This window comes from Tupaia chinensis, unplaced genomic scaffold (assembly GCF_000334495.1).
Source record: "Tupaia chinensis unplaced genomic scaffold, TupChi_1.0 Scaffold000710_1, whole genome shotgun sequence".
Taxonomy (NCBI): Eukaryota; Metazoa; Chordata; class Mammalia; order Scandentia; family Tupaiidae; genus Tupaia; species Tupaia belangeri.
Window position 1 is genome coordinate 1008975 of NW_006160234.1, and position 22279 is coordinate 1031253.

Below are 22279 nucleotides of genomic sequence, written 5' to 3' on the forward strand. Positions count from 1 at the left end.
TAGAAGCTTCAAGAGTCATTGCATGCTTTTATTATTGCTTATTTTTTCTATACGCAGGGTTTCTAAGCCTCGGCACTGTTGACATTTTGGGCCAGATAATTGTTTGTTGGCGGTGGGGATGGAGGTCCATTTTGTGGATTGAATGATATTTAACTGTATCTCTGGCTTTCACCCACTGGGTGCCAGTAGTATCTCTCTTGTAGTTGTGACCTCCAAGACTGTATGAAAACATTACCAATTATTATTTAATGATTATTAATTATCATTATCACTCTTGGTTGAGGACCCCTGCTCTACAACTGGAATGACTTGGTTACTAGGAATGGTACCCTTATCCTCATTTCCAGAATTAACAACAACAGCAACAAAAGTTGGGAGGAGCACAGCTGCTGCCGACTAACAGCTACATGTAACATGAGTGAAAATAAATCTTTTCTCTTGTAAATCTCTGATATTTTCAGGTTGTTAGCACAACATTATCTAGTGAAAGCTGACTAAATACAGGAATGTCGAGAAAAGAACAGGGCACGGTATAGGTAGTCATATCTTATTCTAAATGAGATAAAAATGAGTGTATGTTTTATCATGGTTAATAGACCCTCAGCTAAGAACAGTGATTGGTATTAAAAGACGGTATTAAACAGACAACTTAACATTTATCCATCTTTTATGATTCCTTCTAGATGGAGATAATGAGCTGGAGAAATTATTGGTTTTCTATTCAGCATTGGTCACTTACTTGTCCCTTAGATTTCAATGGGGACATGCTGGATCTGGGAGGGAGGCAGGTGCAATGAGAACAAGGGTTCCTGAGGATCTCTGGAAGATGCCTTTGCATTGGCGGAAGTGAACTCTGAACCTGGCTGTTGCTATTGGCTGGGACTGCATTTCTTGGAGGAATCAGATTCTCACCCAGGGAAGTCTTTTAGGAAAAGATAAAAGAAATATGTTTCTATTACTCCAGAAAAATCACATGGGATGTCCTCAACAGAAAAAAGCCAGATTTATTAAGCTGGGAGTTGAACCATCATTGGTTTATATTTATGCCCTTCATGAAAAGGCAGCACAATATGCTGATTAAATGTGAAGGCTCTGGAGATGGACAGTGCTCTTCTAGGTGGATGTGCTTAGTTGATTAAAATCTCTATGCCTTGGTTTCCCCAAAATATGGGGATCATAGGTCAGTTGCTGGATTACATGGGATAATTTATGTATATTGCTTAATAGATTTAATTGCTTAATTGATCCTACATTGAGCATGTAGAATGTGCTCAATAAATGCTAGCTGCGTTTTTCTTTTCATTTTAAAATGGGGATAATAGAAAAAGCCACTTCACAAAACTGTTGTGAAGATTGAATCATTTAATATATGTAAAGTGACCAGAACAGCACCTACCATATCATCTTTTTAATAGCCAGAGGGTGTGTGCACAAGACAGAGAGAAAGGGAGAGAGCACTCCCCAATGGGGTGTGGTCCTATCACAATCCCTTCTCCATTTCTCTATCCCGTTGGGATTTGGGGCATGCACACATGTCTGGCATATTTTTCATGCCACTGGGTCCAGGATTCACACCATGGTTGGCTGTGTGGAATCTGGCTCCCTTAATCACCAAGCTACCAGGATGGCCCACAATGTCTGCCATGTTATAAGGGATACATGTTCATTTTAATTATTATTAATATTATTACCATCTTCAGAAAATTACTAAATTAAAACATTCTGGCATGGTATCAAATTTAAAAGTTGATCCCACTTAAGAATTTTTATACCGATGCCATGTGTAACTAATATCTTACTTGTTGAATATATGACAATGATACCTATGTACAAGGCATCTTTCTCACAATACTAGCGGAGCTCTATGACTCCTCACATATGACCTGTTTCTGCTCACACCTGTTTCTCATTTTAATGAAGTTATGTCTGAATATACAGCTTTCTTTAAGAACCAAAATAAATGTCACAGGTGTTCATGGGCTGATGCACACTTGAGTCTCTGACATATTTACAAAAAGTGAGCACTGGCTGCTTTTCTTATAATGGAGAAGACAGAATCATAGGCTGAAAAATTAGGGAATCTCAAGCTGAACTGGAAGGGAACTTCGAGGTCTTATATTACAGTGTCCTAATTTTACAGATACCTCATAGGAGTTCACGAACTTGTCCATGGTCAGGCAGCTAGTGAATGGCAGAACAGGGGTATAGACCTTGGTCAGTGCTCATTTGGTGATTGGTTATTTGTTGTTGGAGCCATCTGTAGTGATGCAACTGGGACCATAAACCAACTTGGTGCTCCATCCAGTCTGGATCCCAGATACTCTTAGAGTCTAGGCAAGAAGACCCACAGAAAGAAAGTTCAGACACAGTGCAGCCCCTAACCACAACCAAACAATGTCACACTGTCCTTGAGCCCTTGGGCACCTGAAAGATGTAGAGAGAACACTGTATTAAAAGTTAAAAGACCCTGGCCCTGCACCTAGCTCTATCCCTCCCTCCCTTTACTGGGGCATAATTTACATAGAATAATCTTTTTTACTGGACAGTTCTTTAAATTTTGACAAATTCATGCAGTCATGATCATCATCCCAATCAAGACAAGGAATAATCCCACAGCCCCCAAATTCCTTTGTGCTTTTTGTATTTGTCTTTTCTCCCAAACCCCCAGCTCCTGGTAGCCACTGATCTTCTCCGTGCCAGTTTTGCCTTTCCCAGAACGTCATACCAATGAGATCAGACAGTACATGGCCTTTTCAATCCAGCTTCTTCCACTTACCAGTGTGCATTTGACATTTGTTTTGGCTGCAGTTTTGCTGTCTGCAGGTCTGTGGGTAAGCTGTTTAATCTCTTCCACCCTCAATGTCCTCGTCTGTAAAATGGACATGACACTGGTCTTGCATTCATATGGTCACGGTAAAGAGGAAAGAAAGCACACAAATGAGCATTAGGTAAGGAAAAAAGCAAGTGTACGAATTTACTTACTATTCTTGCTGTAAGGCTGCCCTTTGAAGAGATTTCAGGTGCAAAGGCAATCCTAATTGCAGCATAATCCCTGAAGAGTCTTTGTTGGTCTGATGAGCAGGCAGGATCCAGCATTGCTGTTAAATTCTTCCCCAGCCAAAGGGCTTCATAAGCTGGTTCCAAGGCTCAAAATCTTACAGGAAACACTTACCCAATGGGAACTGTCATGAAGAGATATTGGCTTTCTGGCACATCACCTCTGCCATACTACTCCCCGAGGTGATGGGAGCCTAACCTGTCTATGAAACCCTTTGATCTATTTGGATGAGAGGCAGTTTTCAAAACATGACCATTACCCTCGCTAATAATTTATATTAGTAATAGTATTATGGAAAAATGTAATTATCTAACATACGGAGTATCAAATAGTGTGACAAGAAGATGGGGGTTGACTTGGCTCAAAATATATAGGGAGGAGAGTGAAATCCAGATTTGCATTTCCTTCTGAGTGCTATGGGACTCAGAATTACAGAGCACCAACATATATTCCTTGGGCATTTTTGCCTGGATGTGGAACATGGGAGGCCAGTGTTTGGTTCTGCCTTCCCATTCAGTTGACGTGTGGTTGGCAGACCAGCAAGACAGATGAAGGCATGTTGTGTAGCCAGAGAAGGACAAATACGGAACTGGGATTCAGGCGACCTGGATGCTGTACATGGCCTTGTTACTGACTGTGGGATTTCACCCTTGCTTTCTTATTCATGAAAAACAGAGCTGTAGCAGGTTACTCTGAAGGAATCTCAAGTTACCCCATGAAGGATAGAGCCCCTGACTCTCAGCTCTGAGCATCAGAGCTGGGGAGAGGAGAAAACAACAACCCTGAGTCTTCTAGTGCAATCCTTCAGAGAAACTCACTCTTTCCAGCACTAGCTGAATAAGATGCCAATAAACATATTGCTGAAATGTTTGTTTCCGGGTGTCATTTTAGACTGTAAGTAGCTAAAACAGATCCGGCTCCTATATATAGATACTGCATTTGGTTGTGTTCTGGGAGGCTTTTATTACTATGCTCCCTGGCTGGCTCCCAGCTAAGCTTTTCCCTTAAGGGATCTGATTTTGGAACCAGAAAGTCAAAGATCAGTGACCATATTAATATTAAGGGCTCACGCTCTCTCGCTCCTAATGCTCCGTACCACAGGTGGATGCCAGCGTGGACAGGCTCCTCTCGTTGCTCAAAGACTATTAATAATAATCATGGCGATGGTAATGGAAACTAACTCCACTATGGCAGCAAATACAAGCAAAACATCCCTGACATCCTGGGCTTAAAAGAAATATAATATAATTTGGGTTAAAATGAACAGCAGATAGTCACAAACAGCCCAGTCTTTAGACAAGAGGACCCAGGTCCTTCTGTGGATAGAAATTTTAAAAGAGGCTATTAAGGGTTGGGCTTTCTTCAGGGAGGGGGCAGGAAGTTGTCTGAATATGATTCGTGAATTCTCCAGGGGAAGACACTGAGCACAAAAAGGTGAAAGAAGGAAGGTGGAGGTGGGTATTAGAGGAAGACATGTAGGGAGAGAAGGGGGAAGGGCTAGGGGTTTCCTTAGAGATAATATTGAAGTCTTACAATGCGCCTGATCACTGAGAGACAGCCCCTCTGCTGTGTTCTTTGTTTTCTGTACATAAACGCTCATCTTTGCCCCATTTTACAGTGCCTCCCTTCACCTGCCTCTGTAATGTCCTGTTTAACCAGCGTGGATCTCACTGCCCTCCTGGTCTCTATATTTTATGCCCCTCAGCACCTTTCTCTTTTTCCTTCCTCTCTGTTTCATCCTTCCCCACTTCTCCAGCCTTTTCTCCTCCCAGACTCTTCCTCTTTTCCCAATCCTCCTGCCTCCCTCTTCCATTTCACTCCTTTCCCCCTGCAGCCCCCTTGCCTGCCTTCGTCTTCCCTTTCCTTTCCTCACTTCTCCCTCTTTCTTCCCTTCTCTCGCCCCTCGCTCCTCTCCTGTCTTCCTCCCCTTCTTTCCTCTCTCCACCTTCCCACCTCCCCACCCCTGTCCTGCCTCCCCTCTCCTTCCTTTTTCTTCTCCCTGCCTCTCCGTCTTGGTCCTTGTTTATCTGGAAGCTCCAATTTCTTGCCTTATAGATTTACCTGCAGAACAAGGCAGCGCTCCTCTCGCAAAAACTGTTTAAGAAATCCATATCCTCTCCCTCCATTCCTTGGGCATTTCAGAAATGATATTCCTCCCCCAACTACCCCCGTCAAAATAAAATGCATTCAGCCAGCTCCTGCTGTGTGTCCTTAAATCCATTCCCTCTAGCTTCGCTGGTTTGAAAGCCTGTACCCTAGAAGGGGCCTCCTGCGTTTGCTGGCAACCCTGCTCAGTCTGATCGCCACAGATAGTGCTTTGGAGTGAAAAAAAGGGGGAAAAACCCTCTCGTTGGAGATTTCAAAACAGATTCTACCAGCTTTGAAAACTGTCCACTTGCGGAGTGGCAGGGTTTGGGAAAGAGGGTAGGGGACTTGGGGTGTGGGTGTTTGTCATAAACAAATAAGCAACAGAATTTATATATCGATCTAAGTGTGGGTTTCCCTTGGCATGTTTGGTGTCTTTCTCCCTGGCATTGAGGCTGGGTGCTGTGCAAGTCTGACTTCTCTCCCACTTCTGCTTGGGTGTAGGGGTACGTGTGCCCGTGTGTGATGGAACTGAGGAGGGGGTTGCTGTGTTTTTGATCTGATTCACTTGACAGATTATTTGAATCCAGCCCACCTTTCCGCACATGTCAAACAGATGGGATCATTGTTAAAAGCCTTGAGAGAGCCCAGGCAGAGCGGTGGGTAAGGCAGGGAGGGGGGAGAGAGGAGGGGGTGAGGGGAGGAGGGGGCACCTCTGGTAGCTTTGTGTTTTTCACACATTGGAACTGACAGGAGCCCTTCTTCTCCGTGGGATGGGGCTCATGAGGGGTGGGATGGAAAGGAGAGAGGTGGGGTGTTGGTGGGCAGGGTTATGATGTCACAGCAAAAGTTACAACAGGAGGAAAACACAGAAATGGTTCAACATTTTTTTTTTAAACTTTGGACTGCCAAGAGCTGAAGGAGAGTGGTGAGCAAAGGAATGAAGGGGAGAGAGAGAGAGAAACTAAACTGGAAGCTTGAGTTTTGTGTAGCTTCTTGAAACCTTATGAATGGATTACTAGCAGCTGAGAGCCAGGAGAGAGTCCTATAGGGGGATGCAAGATCCCTCACACATTGAAAGGGGGAGAAAAGCAGGCGGAATTCTTCCTTGCTGGGTTATCCCTCCTTCCTGAAATGAATGGTAGGAAACCTTTTTCTGAGGGTTGTGGGGGTGGCATGTGTGTGTGGGGAGTTCACTGCTCTTTTTCTTACCTGAGTATTTTCCCTTCACTTAAATGAAGGCTCCCACCTTCCTTCCCTCCTTTCCTTTCTTTTTCTTTCTTTTTTCTTCTTCTCTCTCTTTTCTTTGCTTTTCTGGTTTTCTCTTCACCCACCACCTCCTCAAAGCCCCAATCCCTATTCTTGAACTGCTTTAGGGAAAATAATAGTAATAACAGTAATATAAAAGAACTCAGAAAAGTAAAGGGAGCTGAGGAAATGATAAAAGGGGAAAGGACATTCTAGGGCTGAGGGATATCAGCTTAGTAACATCCACGTGCTTGAACTGATATCTTCTTTGGGGACTGACTTTGAGGCTCCAGTGGTTGCTCCACAGGGAAATGGGGTGTGCTGGGGATGGGGTGTTGAGCACACAGCATTCTGAATACAAGTGAGCCAGTTTTCAGGTGGGGTACAGAGTTTAGAAAATGATGGGGAGTCCTAAGGCAGAAGAGGCAGTGTGATCTTATTCCAAAGTATGTGAGCTACATGCTTTAGATTTGAGCAACACAAGCAGTGATTTAAAAAGTGTAAGTAATTCTTTTATTACTTGAATGGTGGACCCAGTGTATTTTTCTACCTGTTCCATACCACTCATGGTCAAACTTTCTTACCTATGTGGAGAATTCAAAACTACGCTCTACGTGTGTGTGTGTGTGTGTGTGTGTGTGTTTGTGTATGTGCACGTGGGTTTAGGGGGTGGGGACCCTTTGAGGAAGCCTGGATGTAAGCATCTAGACTATAATCACAGGATTTCTTCCACCTCTTTCCCAGTCATTTCAAACCAATTGAAAAAAAAAAATAGTTGCTTGGTTCTAGCTGTTCATTTTTGTAAATGACTTATTTTGAGCATCTCCTTTGTTTATTTGCTCACTCAGCATATGGTGACTTTTAGTAACTTCAGATTGAGAAACTTCTGGGAAAAAAAAAGATCTATGTAGTGCGAATTCGTGGCATTTTTGTTTAATGTTTCTCACAGCAGAATAATTGATTTCTCCTTCCTCCCAGTATCCAATCTACAGTGAATTTGAGGTTTTGTGCCTTTAATTCCCAAATGATTGATTGCAATAGGAAAGAGATTTGTAACAAAACAAATAAAAGAGATGTAAGAGATCCCTACAAGGCTGAGATGGGCTTATTAGGCAGGAGGCAGGTCTGTTTACCACACACATGTGTGTGCGTGTGCGTATGAGAGAATACACATAGAAAAGAGAGCTCCAAAACAATATTGATGTTTGCTATTGATTGTGTAGGCTGCAGCTGCTGAAAGAGAAAGCCCGAGATGTTTACTGGGGAAACCAAGAGCAGCGTCTGTCCCCTGTGCCTCTGTGAGGTGGGGAGGTTTTCAGGAGGAAGGAGGGGACAGGGAGTAGGTGGAGTGATGCACTGAACTTATTAGCGTTGACATCATCATTGTCTTTAAATGAGGGGGGAAAAAAGCAAAACTCAAGAAGATAATTACAGGCAGAGAGAAAGGGAAAGGAGGAGAGCAGGGGAGCCTGGAGAGGACAGGTCCCTGAAGCCTATATTCTTGTTCTTGCTCTCTTTCCGACCTGTCCAGGGATCTACAAGGCTCTCAGGAGGTGAAGTCAAGGGCTCTCAGACTCATAAGGTTCTTAGAACAGTGGACTGCATACCAAAGAAAAACTTCGAGGACACTTGCAACACACCAACAAGTTGAAAAGGGATAAGAAACCTTCAACAATCATCAGCCCAAGCACCAAGCTAAGGGAACTTTCTAACCTGTGCCGGCAGATTGGCAGCTGGATGAGGACCTGCTGTGGATGTCTAGAGAGTGAAAGTTAAGTACCAGCTCAGATTGTTGTGCCCTCAATTTCTTGTTGCATTTTTTTTCTTTTTTGATCATAAGCATCAAACTGTGTATCTCTGTCTAAAAGTTCTTCTAGCAATTTGTTTTAAGGTGAATGCATTTAGGGTTAAGGGAAGAGAAGGGAACTCCTGGAGAAGTAAAAAGAAAGAAATGCCAATTGGAGAATAAGATTATTTTGAATGACTTCAAGTCACAAGAGGAGTGTTTGTAAGTGTGTATTTGTAAGTACTTATGCCCCAGGGTCTCTAGGCTAGTATCAGTGAGGGGAGGGGTTATTGAAGAAGAAATGAGGGGGGGAAAAAAGCAAAACTCAAGAAGATAATTACAGGCAGAGAGAAAGGGAAAGGAGGAGAGCAGGGGAGCCTGGAGAGGACAGGTCCCTGAAGCCTATATTCTTGTTCTTGCTCTCTTTCCGACCTGTCCAGGGATCTACAAGGCTCTCAGGAGGTGAAGTCAAGGGCTCTCAGACTCATAAGGTTCTTAGAACAGTGGACTGCATACCAAAGAAAAACTTCGAGGACACTTGCAACACACCAACAAGTTGAAAAGGGATAAGAAACCTTCAACAATCATCAGCCCAAGCACCAAGCTAAGGGAACTTTCTAACCTGTGCCGGCAGATTGGCAGCTGGATGAGGACCTGCTGTGGATGTCTAGAGAGTGAAAGTTAAGTACCAGCTCAGATTGTTGTGCCCTCAATTTCTTGTTGCATTTTTTTTCTTTTTTGATCATAAGCATCAAACTGTGTATCTCTGTCTAAAAGTTCTTCTAGCAATTTGTTTTAAGGTGAATGCATTTAGGGTTAAGGGAAGAGAAGGGAACTCCTGGAGAAGTAAAAAGAAAGAAATGCCAATTGGAGAATAAGATTATTTTGAATGACTTCAAGTCACAAGAGGAGTGTTTGTAAGTGTGTATTTGTAAGTACTTATGCCCCAGGGTCTCTAGGCTAGTATCAGTGAGGGGAGGGGTTATTGAAGAAGAAAAAAAAAAAAGAAAGAAAGAAACTTGCACTCTCTGGGAGGAAATTCAAGGAAACCAAAAGAAATTAACTTCATTTTGCAAGAACTAAAATAGAGCAAGAAGAGAGGTCAAGGGAGAAGCGTGAGGGCAGCACTCAGTGGGCAAGGTGTCAAAGCCACGCCGGCTGGCTGAGTTTACAACACAGGTAGCCAGAAGAGGTGCTCTGTAGGGGTCATTTGGAAAAGTTTGGTTGGTGAACAAAATAGTTTCCTCAGTGACTGCAAATCCATTGCTAGCTGTTTCTTTCTCTCCTCCCTGTCATTTCAGTGTGGTACCCAGAAGTTGACTTCTGGTTCTGTAAAAACAGCTGGAGGAGATATGATGCTCTTACAGATCCTGAGAATAAGCTTGGTGATTCTGGCTGGGTGGGCTCTCAGCACTGCCAACTCTGAGCTGGGCTGGACACGCAAGAGAGCCTTGGCTCAGAGGGGACACCTGAATCAGGTGCTGTTGGAGGGAGAATGCTGCTGGCTGGGGGCCAAGGTCCAAAGACCCAGAGCTGCTCCCCAGCATCACCTCTTTGGGGTCTACCCCAGCAGGCCTGGGAACTCCCCAAGGCCCTACCCCATAAGGGAACAGGGAATCCATTCTGCTGGACACAGTGAAGCAGACACCAGGGGAAAGTCTGTGAGCCTTGTTGGCAGAGATCTGACTGAAAAGACAGCAGGAGTGAGGAGCCAGGCAGAACAACTAGCTGTGCCTGAGGTAGGGAATGGTCCTGTCAGGCAAGCTGAGTTACTGGGAGATGACACTTATCTTGGAGACGGAAGACCCAAGGATGCTCTAAGTGAGACTGGGTCTCAGGAAAGCCCAGCCACAGAGGCCACCATCACCACCACCTTTGTACACCCAAAGGAACCCAGACCAGAGACCCACAGGAAGGTCTGGGCCAGATCAAGGCATCCCCGCCAAGTGAAGAAGCAGGCAGAAGGCGAGCAGCGAGATCCTGGTCTGTCTCCTCTTCACATCCTGCTGTGGCCTAAGCATCCCCTTAAGCGTGGGGTCAGAAACAGTCTGCCAGAGGACAGCATCCAAGATGGTGGAAGGGATTCCTCCTGGGAGGTAGAGCCCTCGCACCCCCAAGGAGAACGGCCGGTTTTGTACTTCTCTGGGAGGCGGGAGCGGCTGCTGCTGCGTCCGGAAGTGCTGGCTGAGATTCCACGGGAGGCGTTCACAGTGGAAGCCTGGGTGAAGCCGGAGGGAGGACAGAGCAACCCCGCCATAATCGCAGGTAATAGCCCACTGCTGGGCTTTCTGAGGTTCTGGGAATATGGCTGGCTCCATTTCTGATGGAGTTAGGCATAGGGCACAAGACCAAGGGGGCTTAGGAAAGCCTGAAAGGGGCTAGTCACCGGGTGGGGAAGGACCTGTATTCTCCAGCATAGCAGGATTCCAGACCCCATCTGAGAGAAGATAATGACTCTCTAGCCTTAAGAGTTTTGTCCCTTGTATTGATCTCATGTCCTTCTGCACATTTTGCTTGCACTTAAGAGACCTGCAGCTTAGCTCTCCGACCACTCTGGAAAAGGGAAGATCTCTAGTTCTTTGTCAAAGGGAAAAGATGACACCCTCTGTTTCTCATGGTCCAGTGTGAGATACCCAGGAAGCTTTTCAAATAGATGAGCGTTCCAGAACCTGAGCAGTGAGTCATTCCTAGGCTGGTCCAGGAAGGGGTGGAAACAAGGTTGCCAGGTGCACAGCCATGGAGTCCTGGTAGTAAGATCCCACCTAGTCAGGTTCTGGGGTCTCCTTCACATTGTGCCAACAGTCATGTGTCCAGCCTAGGAATGACAGGGTCTACTGGAAAAGGTGGGCACTCCAAGCTAGGATCCTGACTTTTAGCCTTGGCTATTGTAAAAGGGACCAAAAAATGAAACCTTGTATAACTCTATGGTTTTAATCAGCAGCACCTGTCTGGGAACATTGCCCATATATCTTCCACTATACCTAGATCTTGGCTTTCATAGAAAATGTCTGAGAGAGCAAATCAAAGAGTGGGGATTGTGTAACTTTCTCTCTTTGCCTTACCGAAGAGGTTGACTTTGAGCAAGGAGTAAAAGATTAGATTTAATATTTTACTGTTTCGTGTGTTACTATCCTTTTGTGTCCCCTGTGACAAAACTTAACACAAAGCAAGGCACATAGTTGAACCATTTAATCTTACTAATTTGGATGACCCATAGAGTCCTTTGATGACTACCAGTTCCATTACATTGATAGGGAAACTGAGGTATTGAGAGGTGTGCTAGAGGCAGGCTGGGAATAGAACTCTAGAGCCTTTGAATTGCTTGATGACTCTCCAAATTAAAAACCTTTCAAGTTGTTAGATGTCTCTAAGTAAGTTTCAGACTAGGGAATGAAATCTGGAAGGAGGGAGCCTCTTTCAATGGGGTGTTGCTGGAACATCCCTTCCGGACACTCTGTCTCCCCCTCTTTGGCTGTGATTTTTCCTTTGGAAGCTGGGATTCCCAGACACTGAGCACTCTCAAGTCTTGTGGTTTTGCTTTATTTTATTTTGGGGTGGGAGAGGGGGTGAGGGAAGGGAAGAGAGAAGGGGCTGGCTTACAGTTAGGTGGGGGCAAAGAAAGAGAAGGAAATCCTTTTTCTGGGGCCAAATGGAAGAAATAATGAGATGATTATCTGATCAGAGTTGGCAGCTTCACAGATTTTCCCAGATGACATCTTCTTGCTGCCTAATCTTGCTTCCTAGTACCCATCTGCCAGAGAAACTGTGTGCTTGCAGTCTAGACTGAGAGCCACGACTCTGCTTACCCCTCCTCTTGCAGGAGCAATGTAGGGACCTGGAACCAGTGGTATGGCTGTGAAGAATTGGAGAAGGGTTCAACAGGAATGTATGTGGGGGGCTCTAATGGCTATTGCTTTGGGTTATTAAAGCTAAAACATTTAGGGCAATGGGTACCTGACACCTGTCCCCACCCTCCTGTGTCCTTTTTATCTTCTGCTCTGTGAAAGGAAAAGGAGTGTCCTGATTTGGACAAGCATTCTTTGTGTCACACCTCCCACCCTTCCTGGCTCACCTTCCTACCATCACCAGCCACCTCCAACGCTGCCACAACACACACTCAGATCCTTGTATACAGTGCCCATCTATAAGCATGTAAAATTGGGCAGGAAATCTTTTGCAGCCTGTCTAGCTTCTGAAGTTTCTTTCTCGTCAAGTGGTCCCTGTGGTGTGCTGGGGTTTCCCCAGTAGATCTACCCCAGGAATGTAGAGGACAGGGAATACCCAGGCCTATTTTTTTTTTCTCCACACCCTCCTCCCTACCTTTCTTCAGACTTGTTCACAAGAGGAAACATCCAGTAAAGATTTGAAGTAAAAGTCTGGAAAAGATGGGGTTTGAGAACAAGGTCTTTAATTGTCAGGATTCTAGCAACCTGGCTCCTGAGGTTTGGGGCAGCCTGTCTACTCATTGCGTTTAGCTGCTTACTTCGCTCCTGTAACGCCCATGGCTGAGGACCATGAACTTACAAAAGTGGTCCTTGGCAGTCGCAGTCTCCAATTTACACTGGTTTACTCACACCCATAGACAGATCTGCCCATCATTCTTCTCTAAGCCTAGCACCAGCCCTTGAGCTTGTCACTACCTGTTCCTGGGATGGCTGGCCTTCACCTGTGCAGAATGCAACAGAATCATGTTCCTGGGAATGACGTAAAATCCAACTATTGAAGCTCTGCTGCTCCACTGAGGATAGTCCTAAGTGCTGCAAGCCTTGGCTTTCACGCTCTTAATCTCAAACCTCAGATTCTACCTACTTAACCTCAGATCCCCAGTCCTCAATTGAGCAAATTTAAGACACTTTCTCTACAGCAGAGACTTCAAGCAACTAAGCCATACAAACTGTTGTAGAGGACCTCCTCCCGACCCCCAACACACACACACACACACACACACACACACACACACACACACACACACACAGAGTGAAGCCTTAGGGAATACTTCCTACATGGAACACTAGGTGGCAGTGTTGTTTCATGCACAGGAGAGTAGGAAGCCACATAGCGGGCTTTGATTTGGGAGAGCTGTCCTGCCTTGGCCTCCCGGCTATATTTAATCATCCACTTCCAGAATGTTGTTGGTGGACTTCCTTTGGGGTCAGTTTCATACATGTCTTTTTCACAGGGCAAATGTGAAAGAGCTAAAATGGCATTTTGGGGTTAAGACTGACTTGCAGTTCTAGCAACTGGTAAAGAAAACAAAATCAACTAGCTACCCATTTCCTCCTAGCTCACAGTCCCATATTCTTCCAAATTAGGAAGCTAGGCTCCAGAATGGATTGCCAGCATATTTTATTTGGGGTTGAGGACAATGAAGGGCTCACAGACTTTAGGTGCAACTCTCTGGCCCTCAGAGTGGGAGTGGTGGTGACTGGGCACCCCCGCAGGCTAGACCTTCTGAAGTTGCCTGTTTCTCATGACTAAAGCAGAACAAGCAAGGCCTAAGCAAGAACTGTGTGCAACTGCTCCACTGTAGGATCCTTTCCGCAAGCAGCTATTCGAGGCCTGGTAATGCAGGGCTCTGGGGTTACCTAGGAGTAGCCTAAGGTTAGAACCCCACTTGGAAAGACCATTGCAATGGAGTAGTGGACATAAGCCAAATTCTTCCCATCCTGGTGTGAAATCTTTAAGCTCCAGCACCCAACCCTGAAACCATCCAGTTTCTTTCCTTCTGTCTCAGCTTCCTTTCCTCTCAACCCCAACATACACATAAGAGAGCATTTTAATAGATTCCTCCTCACCCATAATTGATTTCAAATGTTCCCTGAAGTTGCCCAGCTGAGTAACCACCTGCAGCTCCAAGTTGCAGAGACTGAGTCACTATGTCCGTGGCAGGTCTGGAGCCGGAGCCCAAGTTCTTCATCCAGCAAGTGTTTATTGAGTGCCTGGCCCTGCACAACACCACCACAAAAGCATGTGGAGGACAAAGATGTCTAAGAAATTGCCTCTGTCTTGAAGACAAGCTTTCTTACTCTGAGAATCTAAGTTTCAGAGCATGTCACTATATACTTGGGAAACAGGCAGACCTGGAATCAGATCCTAAACCTGACAGTTATCAGGTCTGTAGTCATTGGCAATTCCCAAGCTTTTCTAAGCCTTGGTTTCTTTAATTGAAATACAAGATAATGTGTTGCAGAGTTGTTATGATTTTAAAATGTCATTTTAAAATCACAGCAGTAGAATTGTAGCATTTACTTATGGCATGACAGGTATTAGCAGTGGAAACGGGGCTGGCCTGTAGTGCTGTGGTTAGGTGCTTCGCAGAGGAAGCTAGAACCCACATGGCCAACCAAGGTTGGAGTCCTGAACCAGTAGCTTAAAAAACTCATGTGCGGGGTCAGCAGGTGGCATGGTGGTTGGGCTGCTGGATTCTCACATGGCTGACTGTGGTTTGAATCCCAGACCGGGTAGCTTGCTTTCTCACTTTCCCTCCCCACTCTCTCTCTCTCACTCTGTCCCTCTCTGGTCAAATTAAAAACATATAAATAAATAAAGTTAAATCAAATAATTCTTTAAAAATTTTTTAAAAATAAAAGAAAAAACCTCATGTGCATGCCCAGGATCCTTATAGGCTAGAGAATTGGAAGAAAAAGGATTGTGACATGACGAAAATCCATGGAAGAATTTTTCTCTTCTTCTTCCTCTTTCTCTCTCACGCATGTTCACACTCTCACTGGCATAACAAACAAACAAACAAAAACAACGGTGGAGGTTTGTTACCAACTACAGCATGTTAACTGCACATTTTGGTTCAAACCCATTAACCTATCTTTATTAGGTGGGATATTAATTTTAATTTCTTAAGAATTTAATTTGCTCATATGTAAAGGGGAATAGCAATAAATAGATTTTGTTTTACAACATGGTTTCAAGATAACTAAAAGTACCATAGAGTCAGAGGCCTGAAAGGACCTTTTTATTTTATTTTAAAAACTATAATCTGTTCTTTTTAGCCTGGAAATACAATGTTGAATAAATTGGGAAAAGGTGCTAATGCTTTTTTGGGTCATGACTCTTTCGAAAATCTGATGAAGGCTATGTTCACTCCCCAGAAAAGTGTACATGTTCACATCATTTACCTAAAATTCAGAGCTTTCTGGATTTCCTGATGGCCAGGATCAGTTGACATTATATTAATTGATTAAATTTAAAAGTTGTTTGCTTTTTTTTAAGAGAGAGTCACTTTCAACAGTGTCTTCACACTGCAATTCACCCCTACTTGTGGTTAGCCTAGATCGCAGGCCTGTGTATGTGTACCTGGTGTGCTCAGGGGGCCTAGGACATGAACCCAGGATCTCTCCTATGTGGGTCCAGCTATGTTACTGCCACACTACCACCTCCTGCCTCTGATGAAATTGCATTTAAAACCCATTATTTAGGTCCTATTGCTAGTTTTTTTGTTTTAAATGACATCTGAGAGATGAAATTCCACAGGATACTGTGACACCCCCTTTTCCCAATAAGGGAGATTTGTACTCAGAGTGAAGAGCTTCGTTCATGAGGAATATGGAACTTCCTGGAGGGCAGTTTCACACAGATGTAGAGGGAATGTAAAGGGCAGGCCAGATGCTTCATTTCCCACTTTATCACTTTATCAATAGGACTTGATGATAGGTGAAGAGCCTTGTCTATACCTCTCCCAAAGTTCTTCTTTAAGATGAAGTTCCCTACCCTTCTCCTCAATTGCTGCAGTGCTCAAAGTCAGCATTTGTCCCCTCAGGACCTTGAGAAATTGCCAAGTTTCTTTCACATCAGAACTCTACTCCCTGATTGGGACTCAGATGCACAGTGAAGTCACGGAACCCTGCCCTTGGCATGGAAGAACTGTGGGTATTGGGGTCTGTTGGTCTCTAGAAGGTGTTTGCCTACTATAACGACAATAAGATACATGTGTTTTCTTGTGTGAACAGGACATTTACCATGATGGTTATAAATTAGCATCTTTATATGAAAGAGTTTTTATTGTATGGCTCTGAGGTCCTTCAGAAGAGAGGCAGTGTGGAGGGGGCAGCTTGGGTAGTTCGAGGAGTAAAATTGATGGCCACTATGAGCCTTCTTTTCTGTGCCCCTTGTCCCTGCAGCCTTCTCTGACTTCTATGTGAAAGCCATCTCCTCTGTGTCTCTGCTGCGTATTCTTTGCTGTGGAGGTTCCTGGGCTGCCTGTTGATTCCTCCTTATTAGTATGTACACATCTCATTTCTCACCACTGAAAATTCCTCAGGGGCCCCATGCATGTCTGATTCAGTGTGTCATCCAAAAATATCTAGCATAGTGTTAGATTCTCAGTGATGTTTGTAGAATAGATAAAGTAGAAATTCAGACTTCTGGGTGACTAGTAGGGGTGAGTCCAAGGGCAAGAGGAACTTTCTCAAACTGGAAGTTCTTTGTGGGGAACAGGGGGATGACTTTCAAATTCTGCTTTTTCTGCCTATGGAGATGTCTTAGAGCTTTTGATAGGACTGCTGGGCACTGGACTCCCCTTCCACCTTCAATAGGAGCAGCCCTGCTCTTATCTGTTTTATATGAGGAAGGGTTTTTTATTACTTTAAGAGTTTAAACCGATTACTCTAGGGCAAGTGGCAGTACATTATGGCCTAAAGGGCATGTAAGATCCAACACCAAAACTTGCTTTTGTGAAAAAAAGTTTTCTTGGAATGCAGACACACTAATTTGATTGTGTGTCCTCTTGTGGGCACTTCCGTGCTAAATATTGAGTTGAGTCATTGCAAAAAATACCTTATGGCCTACAAATCCTAAAATGTTTATTGTGCAAGTCCTTTAAAGAAAATATTTGTCAACCTGTGCCCTAGAGCTTTGCTTCTGAAATTTAAATGTACATAGAAATTCCAAGAGACTCTTTTTAAAACATCTTGGCCACCATGAGAATACACTTGGCAGCAGATGCAATGAGAATTTGCCTCACAGGGCTCTTACTACAGAGAGTTTTGCTGGCCAAGGCCTCCAGGCGCTGCTTTCTGAAGTTCACCCCTGCATTTACACTGAGGCCACACATACCTGGGGCAGCAGGGATGAAGGTGGACCAGGTCCTGAGAGACAATCAACCCTCACTCACAGATTCCCAGATGCCTTACAGAACATTCCTTAGATTGCAAGGCAGTCTACAGCATTTTCACCCAAACTATATTCTCTCTGTCTTCCTCAGAGTCAAGTTTGCATTATGGACTGATGGCTCTTCCAGTGTTTTCAGGTTCCTCCCATGTTTTCTCTAAATTGTTTTCCTTAATAGCGTCCTTACATATGCAATTCCTTCTTGGTATCTACTTCTTGTACTGACACAAGTGACAGGCTCCTATGTGCTGCTCCTGCTCATGTGTGGACCATGAATAAAGTAGTAAGACCATATGTGTGAGTCTCTAAGACAAAGGTCAGAAGAGGGACAGTAAACAGTTTAGGCTCTGCGGGTCTCTTGCAAATACTCAGCCCTGGGTCACCTAGATAGGATAGTGGTAACTTGCTGCTTAGTGAAGCTGGATGCATATGGAAGATCACAGGGTTGGTTTTCCGGTTGACCTATACATGCAAGAGCACATGCCTGTGATCTTGATTGGTTGTGAGGGTGAGAAGGGAGGGCATTCATGACATGAAACTCTTGAGGGTACTCTTCTCTGTCTCTCTGTCTTTCCTCCTTATGAAAGAAATGAATACGCTTAAAACTCAACTCTGTAGCTAAAGTGTGCAGAGATGGTATGTAAAGACATTGCCACAGCTGTTTTTCAATAAAATTTTATTATCAAAAACAGGCGGCAGACTAGATTTTGCTCACAGGCAGTTGTATATAAACTGCTTCTTTCATGCTCTCTTTTGCTCTGCTTTCTAGTCCTACACTCTCCAAAATAATACCAACAAAGAGATTGTGGCACTGTCAGAGGTAGGCAATCACCCGTTGTCCAAGTGAAAACACAAAGTCTCAGAGATGTCTTCAGGAAACAAGTCATGTGAGTTTCTGGGTATGACCACTTTAGGAGGACTTTATAATTATGAATTTATTTTCAATTAAAAAATAACATATTGAGATATAACTTAAAATTCATACATTTAAGGTCTATAATGAATGTTGTTAGCATATTTATAGAGTTATGCAACTATTACCACAATCTCACTCTAGAACATTTTTATTGTTCCCAAAGGAAACATTGTACCTATTAGTACTAGCCACTTTCCTTCTTTCCTTCTCAAATCTCTCATAGCCTTAAGAAATCCCAAATGTAATTGCTGTCCATATAAATTTACCTATTCTGGACAGTTCATGCAAGTGGGATCATACACTATATGGTCTTTTTTGCATTTGGCTTCTTTCTTTGAGGTTTATCTGTGTTGTAGCCTATATAAGTGCTTCGTTCCTTTTTATGACTGAATAATATTCCATGGATATACCATGTTTTGTTTATCTAGTCTTTGCTTGATGCAAATCTCAGTCATTTCTATTAGGTTGGTACAAAAGCAACTGCAGTTTTAGACCATGGATTTTAAATCACTATAGCTGGGTTCAAGCACACTTCTATTAATCAAAATATGAACCATTGTAATCAACACATTTTTGTCAATGAGAAATAAGTTTGTTTATTCCTAGAGCATAAAAATTTGTGCTTGGGAATTTGATAAACTCTTGGAATGCATCTTCTGCATCCTGCTGGTTATGAAAGCATTTTCTCTGCAAAAAGTTGTTGAGATTCTGGAAGGAGTGGTAGTCAGTTGGCAAGAGGTCAGGTGAATATGGCAGATAAGGAAAAACTCTATAGCCCAGTGCATTCGATTTTCAAAGCATTGGTTGTGTAACATGTGGTCAGTGTTGTCATGGAGAAGAATTGGGGCCTTTCTATCCACCAATGCTGGCTGCAGGCATTGCAGTTTTTGGTGCATCTTATTGACTTGCTGAGTACACTTCTCAGATGTAATGGTTTCACTGGGATTCAGAAAGCTATAGTGGATCAGAACCCATCCAATAGTGACCATGACCTTTTTTGGGTGCAAGTTTGGCTTTAGGGTGCTTTGGAGCTTTTTCTCAGTCCAACCACTGAACTGATCATCACCACTGGTATAAATTTCACCTTTTTTTGCACATCACAATCTGATTGAGAAATGGGTCATCACCACGGCATTGAACAGAAGGAGACAACACTTCAAAATGGTAAGTTTTTTGTATTTTTGGTCAGTTCAGAAGGCAACCATTCATCAAGCTTTTTTACCTTTTCAATTTGCTTCAAATGCTGAACAACTATAGAAAAGTCAATGTCGAGTTCTTGGGCAACTTCTCATGTAGTTTTAAGACAATCAGTTCTGATGATTGCTCTCAATTGGTCTTTATTTACTGTTGGTGGCCAGAATGATTCTCATCTTCAAGGCTCTGGTCTTTCCAAAACTTCTTGAACTACACTGCACTGTACCTCTGTTAGCAGTTCCTGGTCCAATGTATTGTTGATGTTGTGAGTTGTTTCTGCTGATTTGTGACCCATTTTGAAGTTGAATAAGAAAATCACTTGAATATGCTTTTTGTCTAACATAATTTCCATAATCTAAAATACGTATAAAATAATCAGCAAATAATAAGTCATTAGCAAAAAAAAACAAAACAGGTAATAAATGTGCATTAAAATGATGTATACCGTAACCACATTTATTTAAGAACATATCCAATATTAAATGACAAATTTCAACAATACAAAACTGCAATTGCTTTTGCACCAACCTAACACTTTTTGGCCATTATGAATATTGCACACAAGGAGACATATGTTTCTATTTTTTGGTCCACCAAAGAATAGAATTGTTAGCCTATAGTAACTCTGTTTAACATTTTGAGGCACTGTTAGACAGATTTTCACAATGGCTACACCATTTTGCAATCCCCATCAATGCATGAGAGCTTGGTTTTATATTTCTAACCTTCTACAATGAAATGAGCTTTTGCAGCAACACTGGTGAGTAGGGCTTGCCATGCTAATGTATGATGAAACCTCACTGGTCTTTGAAAAAGGTGTTGTTATCTTGTATAAGGGGAAAAGCCACTTGGGCTCCTGACTAAAGGGCTCCTACAGGAACAATGAGGCCTTACTCTTGAGGTGAGGCCTCTCATCAAGCCTCCTCCTCTACCTTTTTGAGGGTTCCATAAGTTGGATCCTTTCTTCCCTGAACCAGGCTTTGCACAGAAGGAGGTTCTCATTAGTCCAAAGCACATTAATTTCTACTACTTTCCACTTGGATGAGCCCAGATGACAGGCATATCTGGACACTCAGGCCCTTAGAAGTCACAGGTGCATCAGACACTGATGTAGGAGCACCTTCAGGAGGACAAAAGGAGAAGCACAGAGGGAAGACAACGCTCACATAGTACCCTGCCATGGCATGGACTTCCTCCAGGACTCCAGCTCAGGGTCTGGCCCCAGCTTTGCTAACTCCATTCAAAACTTGGTGTTTGACTCACAGGACTAGATCTTGGACTTAGGAGTAATCCCATTGTCTGGGGTGCAGGTGAGAAAAGGAGAATCACTTCCAGGTGGTGGCACAGAGGATTTTCCTCTGAGAATGACCCCAGGATCATCCTTCTCATCGCACTCCATCTTGTCACACTCCCAGGTGTGCCTACTATTGCCCTTCCTTTCCTTTCCCCAGTCTTCGGTTACTGTAGAAGATTTTCTTCTTGGTGCTTTTGATCTCAGAGAAACAATGGGATGTGTGAGGCTTTGACTGGCCCAGGTAGCACCATCCGCTACTCACTCTCTGCCCTCTGTGAGCTGCTGTTCTCTCCCAGTGCTCAGGAATGGACACTTGCAGTATAGTTCTGGGCGGAGCACAGGCTGGCCCGCTGGAAATATTCAGGAGTGACAGAGGCAGGGCTAAAGAGTAGAAATCACCTTTGACAGCTCAAATTAAATTTGGCAGTTTGCTTGTCACCGGCACCACTTGTCCTTCCTCACCTCCCGCCTCCTCCTTTGTGTACTTTTTTTTCCCCTCTGGGTCTGACCATCTGATTCATTCAGAGTGTATGTGCCAGAAGGTCTGGCTCCTTCTCTTTCCTGTTCTACTCCATGCCTTGAGGAGGCCAAATAAACACCTTATTTGGTGTTTATTAAGAGGAAGGCAACACCTTAGTTTGGATCTGGAAATTCATTATCTTCAGTTCCTGATGTCATGAACAGGTACATAAGCCAATGCGTCTGCCCTGGAGTTCATGGAATTAGGTTACTCTAGGGGCTTATCTCTGTTTCTACTCATATACATCCCCTACCCCTAGTACTTCCAGAAAACGTATTTCTATGCCAAGTTTGTGTTAAAAACAACAACAACAACAAACACATTTTTTTCTTCCAATGTTTCCTACCTTCCTTAAAACAATCTTTGTATTTTTTTTTTTTTAAAAACATAACATCCAGGAAATACAGCTCAGCAGGCAAACAAAAACATCCCAGTTCTCTTTATGAGTCAGAAGTGAGTGGTGAAAAAAAGTAGCTGTGCCCAAATATACAATATGGTAACCGGAACCCAAAGTCTCAGGATATTTTGAAGTTGAAGCATTGCCATGGCAACAAGTTGGGGTACTAAGACCAGTAATTATAGTTCATTTCTGGATTAGAAGTCCAGTTACCTGATCAGAGGGGAAGTCACAGAGCTTAAAAGTCAATCAATCAGTTAGTGAGTCATCACTCCAGTAGTGACTCACATTTGCTAACTTTCTTATGAATAATTGTTCCACATTCTGGGCAATGTACAGCTATTCGAAGAAGTAATTCTACTCTGAAAGAAGTGGTTTGATTCTATTAGTCCATTCATCCATTCAAAGTTTATTGAGCTTCTGTTAGGTGAAGTATCAGACATTTCACCACGTCCTTGGGAATCTGGAAGAACTAAAGCAGGGGCTGTGCCTAGAAGGTGCTCACCATCTAGTGGAGGCCAGCCTGTAAATAGATGATAACAGACTGGTCACGTCCCCTGCCTGGACAAGCCCAGTGAGTCCTTGAGGTTAGTTAGGGAAAGGGAACTGATGATTGGAGAGATAGGAGGACTGTAGAGTAGAAGAAATGAGGGAAAGA

At 43.6% G+C, this 22279-nt stretch overlaps 1 protein-coding gene and 1 long non-coding RNA gene across 2 annotated transcripts in view; both read left to right on the forward strand.

Moving 5' to 3' along the window:
- The first annotated feature begins 6180 nt into the window (after positions 1-6180).
- LOC114010098 (uncharacterized) lies at positions 6181-8479 on the forward strand. Its single transcript, XR_003551485.1, has 2 exons — positions 6181-6284; positions 7923-8479. It is a non-coding gene; the product is annotated as an uncharacterized LOC114010098 (long non-coding RNA).
- Positions 8480-8525: 46 nt separating this feature from the next.
- The window catches only part of PAPPA2 (pappalysin 2), a 327575-nt gene continuing 313821 nt past the window's right edge, over positions 8526-22279 (forward strand). Inside the window, exon 1 of the mRNA XM_006160881.2 lies at positions 8526-10442. Coding sequence (XP_006160943.1) covers positions 9530-10442 — 913 coding nt within the window. The 5' untranslated portion in view covers positions 8526-9529. The remainder of the gene's footprint in view (positions 10443-22279) is intronic.